General features: G+C 34.2%; 1 protein-coding gene across 1 annotated transcript in view; it reads left to right on the top strand.

The window, feature by feature from the left end:
• The first annotated feature begins 5,341 nt into the window (after positions 1–5,341).
• The window catches only part of LOC119079468 (slo-interacting protein 1), a 71,862-nt gene continuing 60,172 nt past the window's right edge, over positions 5,342–17,031 (top strand). Inside the window, exons 1-2 of the mRNA XM_037187398.1 lie at positions 5,342–5,976; positions 9,553–10,063. Of these exons, the coding sequence (XP_037043293.1) occupies positions 10,034–10,063 (30 nt within the window). The 5' untranslated portion in view covers positions 5,342–5,976; positions 9,553–10,033. The remainder of the gene's footprint in view (positions 5,977–9,552; positions 10,064–17,031) is intronic.

Raw genomic sequence — 17,031 nt, 5'->3', positions numbered from 1 at the left:
TTTTGAATTTGATAGAGAATGACATTTTGCAGCGTTGCCAGCACAATGAATTCATTCCTTGGATATGTCATGTCAAATAGTATTGGCGGGAAATATAAAAAAAATATTAAATGCCATGTATGATGGCAAAAGCGAATATTTCAACCACTGACTGTAGAAATTTGTGGTAAAAGAGACCGACAGAATTGTGGAAATAGAATGGAATTTTTGAGTCAAACTTTTGGAAAGAAAATCATTTTTTTGAATTATTGGTATTTAAGCAACTGAGTAGAGTTTTTAGAATACGTTAGAATTTTAGTGGACTACCGACCTCGTTTGACGTCTTCCATTTATTTGTACAGCACCAATCTGATGCCAGTTGAACAACTAGCCATTGTTGAGAGAGTGGCTCTTTTGCGCAATATGGTTTTGAGCTCGACTAAACACAATTTTTTGATTCATTCCCATCGTGTGGCCGCTGTACCCGGAAGTCTGATATGCTTCATGTGTCTCTACAGAACCCGGCTCTTATGCAGGCGATCCTTGATTATAACAGGCTTAGTGGCTGTGTTAGGAGTTTATTGAGTTGCAAGGCGATTAAAGAGAGCTTAAAAATTAGAGTAATGACTGACAGTGACGTTTATAGTGCTGTGTCGCCTTTTCGATGTATAAACTAACTGTGATATTGCTTTCTCCAGCCTCTAGCATTTGCTCACTCCTTCCGTTTTGATTGCCTGTGATGTTTACCTTTAAGTCTGGATTTGGTTTTAGTTAATACAGTATTTTGTTTGACGTTTTGTTGATTATGAATTTTAACAATAGGGGAATTCCTTTCATTTTATTTATACTGAGTATATAGCGTATATTCTGAGTATATCCAGTATAACAACTATATTCCGTTTATCGAGTATAAGTCGCATGTGTTTGACAACTGCCACATGTAGAAAAATGAATTTTTTTACGCGATGGATTTCGATCAAACAACATGCCAGTGATCCTTGTGATCTCAGGAGTCTGGCAAGGTAATTAGTTTTTCAATAGGACCAATATCGGCTGAGCGATATTTAGCCGTTTTTCAAAATCTTAGCTCTTTTTAGCAGGCACATAGATGTGTCGGTTAAAAAATAAATAGAAGAGTTTTCAATTTAGCTAGCGAACTCTAACTTTTCTTCTCATTAAGTTGGTTTGGGTTTCAGATTTACATTTATATTCGAGAGAAGTCAACATGATCAATAAGAAGTCAAGCTAATGAAATACTGGCTCCATCTCACACATGTAACCTACAGGCTCTCTCTGGGCCACAGGAATGATCTGATTTGTGTAAAATGTACGTATAGGGATTATGGTTCATTATATATGAAAGAATTGGTCGAGATGTTCGCTTAGGAGGTATCACTATTTCTATTATACTCAAAAATAAGAAAATGTATTACGCCAACGGAATTTTGAAAACCGACACATTTTCTGTTCTGTGTTTTACCGTTTTTTTGTGAATTTTGCATGTATTTTTATATGGAGAAATCAGAAACTCAAGTAAAACACAGAAACAGAAAATGTGTCGGTTTTCAAAATTCCGCGAGTGTATGTGTCTTCCATCTCGTACAACTCACGGTCTTCAATTACCAATTGTATGTATGCTAAACGTAGGTATCTGTCTTCTAATTTGATTTTGATGTTCTGGTTATTATAACATTAAGCTATTTTTGATAGTTCGTACCCAGGTTAGTAAACCGTTCAAATAAAGCTATGTCCGATATGATATTAAGATTTGATTTATTTAGAATAAAATTGTCTATTGTTTCACGAATATATTCGAATATATTGACTATATACTAGACTATCATCGAATATGTCGACCATAGACTCGATTACATTCGAACATATCTGCTACATACTCGACTATCATCGAATATATATAGACTAAATACTCGATACATTCGAATATATCGACTATATTCGCATATATCAAATATGATCGACTAAATTCGAATATATTCGAATATATCAACTAAGTAATCGGCTATCATCGAATATATCGACTATATACTATTAATAAAAAATTGTTGTATTGCTTGGTCAGTAATTCAACATTGACAAAGTGTTGTATTGCTTTGACTTGACCAAAATTGTTGAAAAAATTTCTTTTATATACTAGACTATCATCGAATATATCGACTATATACTAGATTACATTCGAATATATTGACTATATTCGCAAATATCAAATATATTCGACTATATAATCGACTTATTCGATATAATCGAATATATCACAAGCTACACACTGGCATTTTGTTTGATCGAAATCCATCGCGTAAAAAATTTCAATGTGGCGGTTGTCAAACTCATCCGACTTATACTCGATATATGGAATATATGAAGATAGACTCGATATACTGGATATATGAGCGTATATAGAGTATAAATAAAATGAAAGGAATTCTTCTATTGAGTGTATTGAAAATATTCGAGTATATTTCGTCCGGAGTTATTTGGTTCGAACGCCGTGCAGAACTGTGCAACTCTTCCTTACTTTGCTACAAAATATTTTACTTCATTTGTTCCAACAGACATTTTGTTATAAATCTATACAAGACCAGACCCATAGCCTATTGCACATTTAATTTACTTTTTTTTGACGATAATACAAGTTGCAGTATACAGGTGATACAAAACGCTTGCATTAAACATTTAAAAATAGACAAAGTGTGAAACTGTTAATGTTGCCTTTAGTCTACAAAAATATATATAATATTCTTATTCCTGAACAACAGAATAAACTCTACCGCTCGAATATGAAGAGCCTTTGACAAAGAGATTCGTGCAATTCTTATTCAGGAAAATTGAATTGAATTTAAATATGAATAAAATATATTTTGTTTGAGACATAATCCCCAGTTATACGTTGAAATGAACAGTATTTTTTTGTGTTGACGATTTGCATAAACCGCATTTCTTAATCAAAATCCTTAATTCAGAGCGAGTATAAGAAATGAAAAAAAAAAGAAGAAAAAGGAAAAGAAATAATACCTCGGCTCAATTCTGTATAAAATGCCACCGCATAAAATTAAGATTTGCTCTGCTTTTGTAATATTATACCATACCTATTGCAGAGAGGAAAATCATATTTTTTCTTCTGCAGGAAAATAAAAAGAATTTTCTTTTTGAATGCAACATTAAATAATATTACCGAGTCTTCTATAGAGAAAGAGATGTCTGTTAATTTTGTAAGAATGTGAAGTTAAATTTGAATTTTATGAGCAGAAAAAGATTATGCTCGTTGAAAGCATCGAACTGGAGTAGTAGTATAGTTCGAATTGAAAGCAGCCAGCCGGTAAGAAATTCAACAGATAATAGGAATTGATGTTGTCGTTTTCAATGAAAAAAAGGGATGCGACTGGAATTGAATTACATCACTTGCATTGAAAGTGTTTCTTAGGAAGCAGTAAATTGTTGATTCAATTAGTGCAGGTGGTAATGCGCAACTTTCGCTTCCTCGTTTTTTAAATCGATAGTCGTGAAATATCGAGGTTTTTTATTATTTCTTGTCGATTTAACATTTTGCCGATTTTTCTCATTGATACTTCTTCTTATTTTCATAAAATTTCATCATCTAATTTTAATTAGATTAGATATAATAACTCGGTGTTGATTAAATTTATAACAAGCTAACCTGAAATTATATTTCTCTTTCTACCTTGGAAAATTGCATCATAATTTAAGTCATACTTTAAAAAAATTCAATTTTTTTTAACGCTTTACCAAATTTTTGAGTAGCTCGACATCACAGGATGAATGTGACACAACCAGCCCTTTTACAATATCCAGTATGATAAGTGAGGTATCATTTGAAAGCTCTTGAGTTGATTGGGATTAAAGTTATACAAAACCGTCGCTCAGAGACATCTTTTCTTAATTGGAAAAAGTTGGATGCTGTGTTAAGCTGTAGTCAAGAAAGGTCTTTATTAATTCCAGCTAAATTTACAACTCCCTCACTCTCCAAATGTTTTTGGCAGGTCAAATTTCATCTAAAAAATCTGGTCATCGTTACATCGACAAGTCGTGGTTACTGCATGCATCGGACTTTCATGCATAAAATAACAAAATTTTGTAATAAGTATAATTTAGCACTGATTTTGTGAAGCCTTACCAAACAAGCGGACTTTCCTCAATTTTGTTTTTGTTTTAAAATTAATATATATTATGCACCTGTTGCCAAGATTGGTATTTTGACGTGTAGGACATTATTGCCCTAGCCGAAGGCGTGGGTCATAATGCCTACACGTCAAAATAACAGTCTGGCAAAAGGTGCATATCATATTTTATCTGTCGAGAACAGATATATCGAGATAAACAAAAACTCCCTAGAGGGATAAGCTCGAGATTATCGTTGTAGACAGATAAACTCAATTATTTCGTCACTAAGGAATCTTCAGTTTTTCGTAAATAAAAGTAATAATTTTTTCATATATTCATCGATATTAAATTTCAAAATAAATTCCGATTTTCAAAATCACTCTTTTGAGATACGAAATTTAAAAATCCAAATCCTTTGCTAGGAAAATAAATTTTTGATGACACTGTCCATGAAAATATTGTTTGATGAAGTGACAGAAGATGTCTTTTACAGTCAGAATTACAATATATTAAGGAATTTATTTATGTATTGTCCGTTGACAAGTAGATCACCACCAGTTTCTGGTGGGATTTGATTTTTGTTCCTAACACGTTGCCACACGTTATTGACAATTTCAAGATGTTTCAATTGGGAGGTTACGCTGATCGCTTGGTTAAAGAGGACTTCACGTAGCACAAATTAAAGACCTTGGACATAATTTCACATTGCAATGTGGGCATCTTACAGAAACTTACTTTCAAAACCCACCGAAACCCCGTGCTACCATCTACATTAAAAACACTTACCGAGCGAGCCAATCTTAATGTATTGGACTAATGATACTGCCGCTGTTTGCGACTGATCCGCAAAAGACAACTTTTCTCATCAAAACATTATATGATTAACAGATTTCCTCTCACTGTCTGAATTAAACCCTTTTTTTTCGAACCTGAGGCTAGTTTTTGTTGTTTCTCAAAGAGCTCGTGAGATAAATTAATCGGCACCGATTAACATTGACAGGAAAACATCTAATGTCAATATTCTCGTCACTTGATTCCTCTATATTTTATTTCCTTTCCACATTTCAAGAATACACCCCCAGAACTTATCAATATACTATGCATTTTCCATATTTACTTCCTTAGCTCTCGCAGTTCTCTTTACTCTTCCTCCATTCATATTCTCTTGCTCTCGCATTTTGCTTCATTTTCCAAATTGAAATCAAAACAACACCGACAATGATTCAGTGCAATGCCAACATCGTATTGGTATGTATGTTATCGCTCGATTCCAGCGTCTTTTTGTATATTCTTTTGATCAAGTTTTTGTTGCCTTTTACTTGAGTTGTTGTTGTTTCGTTAAATTTTCTTATTTGCCATCGTTGAAATTGTTTATCTTCCGGTAAATATTTAAAAAAAAAGCAAGAAATGGCAGTGAAATGTGACTTTGTTAATGAATTTCTTCTAATTGAATGGTGTTAAATTGAAAGGTCTTTACGTCTTACACGGTGTCTAAATTAATACCTTTTACTTATAGAGTGCAAAAGTTGAGTTATTGTTAAGATACATTTTTTTCGGTCTTGAGTCACACATGCTACAAAGAATATCGGTATGGTGTTGAACACTCGGTAACATAAAAGTCGAAGTTATTATGCGTTTTGCGTCTCGTATTTTATTTATTTATGATGAAGTTCTGTGCACATATATATACATATATGAGGATTAAATGCAAAATGTGAACAAACTGGCAATGCAACAATTGATATTTTCTCAATACCGTTGAGAATAACTTTACAAAATTGATTTCTGAAGAAATGCATCGTGATATATTCTCGTGTGCTGGAATATAGCTTGAGAAATATTTTTATTGAAATTGAAATGGTAACATTTTATAGAATTTAATGTTTGTAAGTACTGTTCAACAGACTGGCATGCAAAATACAATTTGAATATTTGAATGATGGGACGTTAAAGATCTAGTTTTTCGTTGAAACGGTTTCAAAGTAATTTAATGAAATGTATTAGTCATCCATCGAAGAGACGAAAGGATAACAATTCATTTCCTTATTTTGATTCTTTATGTAAAACAAACAATAAATCTTAAAGATAAAAAAAAATTGGGGTGTCATGTTCAGTATACCATGTTCTTATGTGTCCCTTCTATAATTTGAAGATTCGAAGATTTATTACAAAAACCAAAGGCTCTGGTTTCGTATCGCTTCTGGATGTAAGAGTATGAGTTCCTTAAGTTCAACTTATAGAAGTACTCAGTACATAGCCACTCTTTGCTGATTAGAATTTAATTTTATAATCGACGTTCTTGTCGTTACTCGATTTGCCCAACTCTAAATGCGTTTCGTGTTCATCAATATCCATAATAGTTGCAATAGAGCTGTACATATTTTCCTAAATTATTCATTAAGCAACTGTCCATAAACGACGTCCGTTTATCACATGCAAACGTAAATTATAAATGTTTCATTTAGGTTTATTTTCAGACACATATACTCCATGGAAAAACATGTGTACAGTATGGGCGGACGTTTTAATGAACAGAATTTTTATTGTAACAATTCGACGTACATTGTAGCGTTTTTTATGGCTTTTATTCCATAAATCCTATCCTATCGAATCGGTAAAACCGAAATGTAACCATTTTCGAAAATATTTATTTTTTTTTGTAAAAATAGTCGTCTGCATGAACATCGCGATAACTCTCGAGTCATAAATTCAAATAAGTATCCATTTAAATGCCATTAACCTTTTACAGTCGGCTCTGACATCTGTGATCTGTTATCGACAGCGGTGGCATTAATATAAGCGATGTTGATGTCCAGCTAGTGTTTATTAAATTAAAACTAATGAAGTAAAAGATTTTTGATCAGTCGAGATACTTAGATCAAAGGAAGTAACAGAATCGATGTTTATACCTTACCGTTTATTGGAAGGGCAATTTCATGTGTAGGTTCTAAAAAAAACTGGTTGAGACACCTCTGAGTCGATCACAAAGTCGGTGGCACCCACATTTTGTATTGTCGCCTCTCTAAACTTTGAAGAGAATTTTCTGTGTTTCGGTGTCTTAACAATTTATATGGAAAATATCCACCGAACCGTTCAAATTTGGGGGTCAGCTACCTTCGTAGGCATCTTACCATGTTCTTTCAGAACTTAATTTTTTTTAATGTTTGGTGTAGAAAGCGTTTGCGGAGTTCTACCATTTCAATACGTTGGGATAAGTTTTTGTTTGTAACACAACTGATTATCTTCTGAGGTTGTCTGCCTTCTTTCATTTCCACAAAACCAATTTATTTACGAAAGATAAAGTTACAACCTATCTTCCACCAGAGTTTTATGTGGAATTTCTGTCCTTTCCTTGTTATACACTCGAAACAGAGTTGTGTTTGCAAAGCAACACGTCTAAGTTACAAACTTTATCTAATTTAAAAAGTCTACGAAAAAAATTGTCTGACTGTCTCTCATAGCAAAAGAACGACGACGATGTGGATTCTTCACGATTTTGTTTTTAATTTCCCCCAGTCACGTACAATGTATAATGTGAGATACACAAGTCTTCAAATTAGCATTCATTCAAAAGTCACAATATTGGCCTATCTTGTCAATGTGCCCAGTATTAGGTAATTTTGTTATTTTTCTTATTTGGAATTAAACTTCTAAAGCAACTCGCTTTTAAAATATTAAATTAATGGGGACAATATCTGCCATGCATAACTAAAATACTCTTTTCTGACCAGAAAAAGAGAAAGACGAAGGAAAAAAGAACCAAAATACCACTAAGGAATAATAAGCAGATTTCTTTTTTCCATCCCTATATATATATTCTGTATCACTATGAAATCGCATGGCGGTGTGCACACGAATCGATTGTACTGGTATATGTATGCGGTTGGTTTCAATGTTGTGATTTATCTTTTTTTTTTTTTAATAATTCTGAGTTTGGTTTTTGGATGGTTTTTGTATGCAATGTCGTTCCTATGAATAGCTTGTCGTATCTCTATATAGATGGTTTTTTCAGATAAAGAGAGAAATGTATTTGAGGAAGCATTGCAAGCGTTATACACAGTCATTAACATAGCAAAAAAAATATAAGATAGTGTGAAAGGGAGCAGTACAATTTTTTGAAATAGGATCACGAAAGTTACATTTTTTCTATTTTGATTGTTTCATTTGAATGGATTGCATGAATAGGGTTTGCCTTTGCACAGCGACAATTAAAAATTTTAAAATTTCATGTAATTTGCCCTTGTTGAAAACAAAACTCACGAATTCATTGCTCTGGTGAATAGACCTAAAGACAAGTGTCGCGTCAAAATAATAATTTTGCGACAGTCTGAGAGTACCAACAAAAATTGTTTTGAGTTTATCCCCTCCCATAATTAAAACGATGTGCAAAGACTTATGACCAGACCTCACAAAAAAATCTACAAATTCAAATAATCAGCACAACGCCACTCGTTAACGTATACCTAAAAGTAAAAGATTTGATATTAAACCAAAATCGTATGTCTGAAACAAAGGAATGGAATCTGATTAATTTAGCTTTATTTATTAGGCTGACGATGTGATTTCTTCTAAAATATCAAATATCCATGACATTTCATTTTTATTATAATTCGCTAATTGTACCTGTCTAAAACGACAAGTCCAATTGCAGCAATTTTTGAAGATACCACTTCATTGTCTCCGCGCATTAAGTGAAGGGGCAATAGTTTATATTAAATGTGTGCCCGTTTCTTCTTCTCGGTCGGAGGGACATCTTGGAGATTCCGAAAGCCTCAACTTATGCGATTGCGTTGAGCCCGCAACGCCCGGTAATCGCTCCTACAAGCATCCGGTTGCTGTGTGACTCCGGTCCACATTGAACAACACTTTGGCCTATCTTTCGTTGAGCTTAGGGAAGAAGCATTTCGCATGACAGCCTCCTTCATACGCTTGTGTATGCTACGTGTTTACGCATAACCCAGTCTTACAGTGCTCTTTTGCACACAGATTGAGGTATCGGCAAGTATGATTCTGGACCATCTACCTGAGCCACCGCGCCTGCCTTAGCCAGCTTATCCGCTTCCTCATTTCCCTCCCATTGGAGGAAAGTTTACTTTCAAGTTAGTATACATTCCTCCCAGCAAATATCAATTAAAGTTACGGCAGTGAATCGCCATTCAAAAACCATACCACACCGTACCAATACCAAACCATGTCTCGTACGTGGTTTTGATTTCAGCGCCAATTTTTTTTTTACATTTTCATTTTCGGTTAAATAAATAATGTCCCCCCGATTGACAATTTTAAACGTTTTTTTTTCAAAATTAATTTTGTTCCCCATCGATAAACTGTTTTCCACATGTTACATTTAAAAAAAAAAGTAAAGCCACTCTGTTTATATGTACATTCAACAGCCACAATGGTGCATTTGTTCAAAAATATAATTTGTTTAATTAGAGAAAATGCCGACTGGATGCTGTGCGACTCGACTATAACATAATAGAGAAGAACAGTGGCAACACATGGGCTAAATCGTTAAATCTTGGGTTGAATGGTGATTTGTGAGCTGATGCATTGCAGTGTATTGTTTAACTATATATGATATCAAATGATATTTAATTACATCTGTACAATAAATGTGTGTGTGCAGTGTATAGTGTAAGCATTGAGGATATTGTGTATATGTTCAATAAAACATATTTTGTTTAAATTCAGTGAAGTGAAGTGTTACAAAAATCTCAAAGTTACATAGCTGACGAATTAAATATATATTAATCTGAGGAGCTGTATTCTCGGATAATATTCGGAGAGGAGTGTATCACTATTTAACACACGAAAAAAATCAATAAAAAATGTAATATAAATGTGAAAATAATAATAATAGAAAGTCAAGTTTGATCGTTGCTCAAGGTGTGGGAATACATCAAAGAACGGCGTTATGGCATGTCTAAATTTCATCATATTAAAGGTGAGTTATTTGAACTAATTTCTTTCTTTTTTTTATTAAGTTTATCTGTACATAATAGAATTAATTAGGTCATAACTGAGCTCCGAAACACATCAAAACTTAAATATTACGATAACAACAATCGTTACAGCATAAGCTTTGGAATATAAAATTTCCTTATCTACACTTTGCTCTGACAATCTGTCAATCGATGAATTGGGTGCACATAAATAAAAAAATTCTGAGAATTCGGAACTTTAATTCCAATGTTGCTGATAAGACTACTGTTTAGAATCGCATGCTTCATAAACCAAGGAGCGGATAGACTAGAACATCTTCGGAAAATTCTTTCAACGGAAACTTATTGAAATCGAAGAAAATCCTCAAAAATCCAGCCAAAACGGTAAAGAAAGTCTTCATAAAGTCTAAGCGATTGTCAACAAAATTTACGTATATTTTTCCCTCGTCATAAACGGAAAACATTTATTAGATCTGTTACTTCAGTTATTTGAACCATCTTATGGTGTTTGATATAAAATCTGGTACTTCATTTGTGCTAACAAACATTTTCGTATAAGAGAGGATTAACCTATTAACGAAGACTTATGCTGCTTATTTTCGTCGATACTATCAATAACACATGGAGCTGGAACCGTTTCTAAAAATTATTATTTCAATATTCTCTTCGTTAAAAAATTCCTAATAAGTTTCAATCCAACATTCGAGGGAGAAGACGAAAGTGTTTGTAAAATAAATTGTTATTACGTCGCGGTCATATTTCCTTATTAGCAAATTCCAGTCCCTTTTCGAATTCATATCACGTAAGGCAATGTTTCGTAAAATGAACGATACCATTGTAGAATCGATAAATTTAGCCATTTAGTCTCCACCCTTCTAAATCGCCATAGTCATTAAGCACATTAAATATTTTCTATCAAATCAGACAAACATTATATCGCTCGCAGACATAAAACATTATATCTCTCTAAAAAAATATATTTTTTTTTGCAAACAAATATTTATGACGACAGCCCACTTCCTTTTATTCCTTAAGAAAAAAAAAAGATATTCAACGTCTCTGCCTGCACCACAAACATATTTGTGATTCCAAACCTACTATCGCACAAAAATAAATCTTCGCGAGTCATATTATCAATGATTCTATTTATTTTTTGTGTTACATTGGACATAGAATATGGAATGGATAGACTAAAGATTTTTCTTTCCATTTATTTATACAATTCTTTTTTTCTTCTCTCGTACCCGGCTCACCACGCTCCGAAAACATCCCTTTAATATTTGCGATACATGTGTATAACATATCCTAATGGGAATTTATCTATATTTTTTTTTGGTAATACTTTCGGTGGATAATATACCCCGCAGGATAGCAATACTATTGAAGGATATATACGGAACGATTCCGAACGCAATAATACAGATATGGGTGATACAAAATCCCCTTCGGATAAATAGAAAACGAAATTTGTCTCCATTTTCTGTCATATCGACTTTACATTTGCATGGGCATTGTTAGAATTGGCTGAACGTTTTGCAGTTTAAAATGTTGGCTTTTGCGTCCACACTCGTTTCAGTCAAATGTAAATGGATGATGGGCTATATCGATAAATGATAATTAGAGCATAGAAGTTGGGAAAGTGTATATGCCCTAAGCTGTAACGGAGGACTCGCAAGCATATAAATTATAAAGATTGTAAAATGTGTTCTCATCTGTATAATTATCATCAGTTAAGTTATTTGATTAGTCAATGTATGGCGTTTAAACCAAGTTTATAGTAAAAATTAAACGATTGATATTCCCAGGATACAAAGAGAAACCCAATGGAAGTTGAAATGATGACATGATTTCCATCTGAAACTTTTTAGCCCCGTACGAAGTACGAAGGGGCTTATAGGATTACGATGCCGTGTGTAATTGATGGAATTCGAAGCAGACGGTAAGGGCAAAGTGTTTGCCTATGTTCATAGATAACGAATCCGCAATAAAAATTTTGTCTGTCCGTCTGTCCGTCTGTCCTTCTGTCCGTCTGTCCGTCTGTCCGTCTGTCCGTCTGTCCGTCTGTCCGTCTGTCCGTCTGTCCGTCTGTCCGTCTGTCCGTCTGTCACGTCGATATCTTGAGTAAATCAAATCCGATTTCAAATTTTTTTTTTTCCCTGAAAGGTAGTTGAAATAGTGAGGCTAAGTTCGAAGATGGGCGATTTTGGGTCGACCCCTCCAGAGCTGGGGCCCCTTAAGTGCTTTAACGTTTTCCAAAGATTTATCTGGCCATTTAAAGGCTACACTTGTAAGTGATACATCAAATGAAAGGTATTTACAATACCTATCCACAAAAAAAAGTTTATGGAAATTGGATGACCGACTCGTGAGTTAGACCCCTTGGTGTGAACTAGGTACAGGGCGGCAATCCGTTTTTGCTTGTAGGTTAGTCAAATTTGAACGGATTTAGATGGATTTTGATTTATTAGATAGGTATTGACCGTACCAATCAGGGAAAAAAAAGTTTATGAAATTCGGTTTACCGCAGCGTGAGCTAGGTCTCTTGGAGTGAGCTTATATGTGGCTACTCGGCCGTACAGTGAAGGTGGTGTTTTTTGTTAATATCTCGAGTAAAATTTAACAGAATTTCATGAATTTTTTTTTGTTTGAAAGGTACTAACGAATGGAAAGCTGCCGTTGTACTTTCCTAACAAAATGGCTGTCGGCCGCCATTTTGGATTTTTGTAAAATCAATATAAATAGGTGAAAATGGTAATTCCAAAATCACTGATCAGTGGGAAGTGTAGTTTGTGTTACTTTTGAAAGGAACGTCGTACGGGGCTTCGTAATTGCGCTATGCGCAATTTTTAAGACGTACACATTGCATAAGAATTTTACGACGTTTACGGGCGCAATGGGCTTACGGTAAGAGTAGGGCGACGGACGAAGTAGGGTCACGTGCGCAATAGATGTACGGGTTTGTACGGGGCTCAGTCGCAGCAAACGCTCCGACTGTTCTGACGGCTCGTTTTTGGGTCAGAAACCTCAACTATCTTCAAACTCTTGAAATTCGCGCCGTAAATGCGCCTAAGAATTTGAACTCTGAGTGAATGAGTGGGAGAACAAATGAGCCAATTTCAACGCATCATTATGAGACAAGTGCAGAGAGCAAAAGATAGGAAGCAATCCAATCAAATAACACCATCTGTCTTACAAGGGAGAGTGAGAGAGAGAGAGAGTTTGAGCAAAACAGATGATAGTATTTGGCTTACGAGAGAGAAGTTTATCTTTTGACGTAATTACAAGTAATGTTTGTTCAAATTCGACATGTCTAACATGTATGAATGAAGTTTCAAACAGCCTTGAACATGGCGTGTAATAGTCAACCATTTTAAAAAATGATGTCATTGGTATCGAACTTACATATGTGCTATATTTACTATATTTACAAGGTTATTCCAAGGTTATTTGAGCTGTCAAAATGTCATCTACAGAGCCATAATGCTCAAAACAAACGTGGCATTGAAAACGTGTTTTGGTCCTAGTTTTCATTGACAGATGCAGCAGTCGCGATTTTGAATAGAAAAAGTTCTAACTTCATTTGACAGTTTCGAAAATTTCGTCAAGTAACTGTAAACACGAACTTTGACAACCCGAACAACGACAATTTCATCCATAGCAACGTCGCTTACGTGATATTGCATACAAACCGACCAACGTCGCCTACGCGATTTACACAGAGGTATTATTGAGGTTATGGTTATATGGATGAAATTTGACAATTCATATGGCCTTGGAACAAACCTATGCCTCGTTTGTTTTGAGCATAAAAAAAATTGTGACAGAGTGGATGCTCTCATTCGTTTTCGACTTGTAAAAAATCGGTAAAAACTTTGGAACAAACCTATACCATGAACTCAGAAAGTTGTCGAACATATGAACTTTAGACCAAAATAAAATCACAAACAATAGAACATAGAAGAAAGGACTATGAATCGATAACGATCCATTAGGAAACGATGACAAACATACAATCAGACTGACATAGCACTTTCTATTTTTGAATAGAAACAACACCCGATATACTCTTCCGTTAACTCTGCGTCGTGCAGGTCAAATGAACAGATCTGGTGTTGTTAATTGAATATAAAATGTGTTTAAGTTTAATGTGATTTCTTAACCTCTTCATTAAGACGATAAGCGCGTTTCACAATCTGTCATAATAGAAAATCGACAACCAACAAAATTGCATCAAGAACAACACCAGTCAGTTATTCGCTTATCGCCTAAAATATACACATGGTGTATAACTATACTGAGCTCCACGATAATATGTGGAAAACATTCCACAATTTTGTACATAACGCACTCACACACGAATTTACAAAAATTCCATATACACTATACCGGCAACCATATATGAAGGGATTATCTGGAATGAATGAAAATATAATAACCCAGACAGCGAGTACAACGCTTGTAACACATAATATACAACGAAATAGATATGCAGAAAATATACTTGGCTATACTTTGCTACTTACACATGTAGTAATGCTTACACGATGGTGTAGACGATTTACACCTATCTATAGATTGAAGTTCTGGCATATATATGATACATATGTTCAATGTATACAACACGTTCATATTATAATTGCTGGAAGTTCATTACATACTGAAATCATTAAGGATCGTAGATTAATAATGGATTTATGGATGGAATAAACTTTAAAATTCTTTCAGCCATTTATTTCAATAACATCAATTCCATCATTACGGTTTGGGGTGTGGATGTTTTTAACTTTCTTTTATACTGGCTGTAATTACGATCCGGAGAAATGATTTATTATTTTCGATTAAATATTCATCGTAATTTTCCTAAATACAAACAATTCATTTATAATGTCTTTCGGAAAAATATTGCGAAAATTCACTAAATTTAATCAGAACGTTGTATGGTTATACCATGTTTTCCTGGTAGACACTACTATGTGCTGTAGTTATCTTGTTGCTGAATTATATTTTCATATAATTAACTTACGTATTACATTACCCAAACAAATTAACCGAGAAATCGATTGTTGTGTCTAATTAATTGCATAACTTACCGATACCTAGGATGGTGTAAAATATTACTTGTATGCAGAGTGCAGAGTTAAACTGCTAAGCGTTGCACATTAAGTGTATAATATGCTAGCATAATTAAGGACATAAGAAAACAATTTATATGGAAATGGAATTTGTGAAAATTTATTGCCGTATGCCGGGCTAATAATACAATATTAAATGAGAAAACCGATGCCATCAAATAAATTCATAGAAACCAGAGATAGGGACTTTGCTCCGGTGTTTCCACTCGAACAGATTTTTTTATTATTTATTTTTTTCAAAGCTCCATCGGTAATACCTTTCATCGATTTTCTTTCTGGGTGACTTTCATCAGCACTTATTGAACTGTGATGACACTGGGAGCAAACGGACAGTGGTTAATATTACTTTTTTTTTTGCAATGATTCTGTACGTATCCCTTCAAGATTGCGATGATATCATTATCACAGTCTCTAAGCTAAGCTGTAACTTTTATGGTTCGAGTATAAAAAGTGATAACATGTCACAATAGCTTTCGATGTAGGGGAGTGATTGTACATTTGACCGGTCTTTTGAGAAGTACACTTTTCGTTCTTTTTAAATTTTATTTTAGTCAATGGTACAGTGAAAGCATGTCAAAAGAGCGTGAAGTCAGTTCTTTGGTAATAACTCAAGATCGAAAAGGTGAAAATGTTTACGAATCTCACACATTCAATGAGCTTGTTATAAATCGTGGTTAGAGTTAGTGTAACCTGACGCCTTTTATATACACCTTGCAACGAAGGTTTCTTTTCTTTTTATTGGGTTTTATGCAGTATTAGAAGTATCTATAGTATTTTGCTCTCAAATAAAACTATTTACTAGGGAAGGAAAGTAAATTGACGTTAAGTGGCATCGATGCTTTGCAGAAAAGGAAACATTTGGGCGTTTTTTAAATACTGGATCTTAGTTTACTTTTGATGATCTCTTTCCATCAGAATCTTTTTTCAAAAATATAGGACCGCAATAAAGACCACGAATGTGGCAGGTTTCAACAGACAAAATATTTGGTTGTAGAAGTTTGACCAGCTCTGAGAAAATTGAACATTTTATAAAAATTTCGTTAAACTGCTGACTTTTCTCATAGCTGGTCAACCGACTACAACCAAAACTAATTTGTATTTAAAGCTCACACGTGGTCGTTATTGCGGTCGTACCTCTTTCAAACAGGATTCTAATGAAAATATTTCATGAAAAATGAAGTACGAGACGCACAAATGTAGGCTACAATTTTAACTAAGCATCGATGCCTCTTAAGATCAAAGGTGTATAAAATCCGGCACGGGATAAAAATGAAAAGTTATGTTGTCGTGTGTTTATTGACCGCAGCTTCGCCTCGGATCAACAAAATACCCAAGAAAACTCCACTTTTCATCCCTTGTTATGTAATGGATACATAATGACATCGAGTGCAAAGTACTTTATTAGGCTCTAAATGTGTAGACACGAGGCCGCATGAAGCTATTTTAAGATTTTTTAAAAATCAAAATTGTCGCTACTTAAGTAGTTCTTGCTACAGGAGAGGGATTACGGCGTCAGTTCTCTTTTCTCTATTCAATCAAAACTCTACTGATAAGGAACGATTCACTCTTTCACTGAAAGATGTCGCTGCAACAAAACCATTGTTAACAGAAAAATAATTAATTTTTTACTGGACGGATTTCAGTCAAATTAAATGCCATCGTATAGCCCTTGATCTTAGGACTCCGAAACAGCAATCAGTTTTTCATTATCGGCTCGGCTCAGCGATTAAAGTTTAAAAAAGAATATGATGCAATGACAGAAAACGTTTTTTCAAATCCTTATCGCCAAGCCGATATAGGGTCGATTGAAAAACTGATTACTGTTCCGGAGTCCTGAG

Source organism: Bradysia coprophila, unplaced genomic scaffold (assembly GCF_014529535.1).
Source record: "Bradysia coprophila strain Holo2 unplaced genomic scaffold, BU_Bcop_v1 contig_324, whole genome shotgun sequence".
Taxonomy (NCBI): domain Eukaryota; kingdom Metazoa; phylum Arthropoda; class Insecta; order Diptera; family Sciaridae; genus Bradysia; species Bradysia coprophila.
The sequence above is the reverse complement of the archived record's forward strand: the minus strand, read 5'-3'. Positions and strand labels throughout refer to the sequence as shown.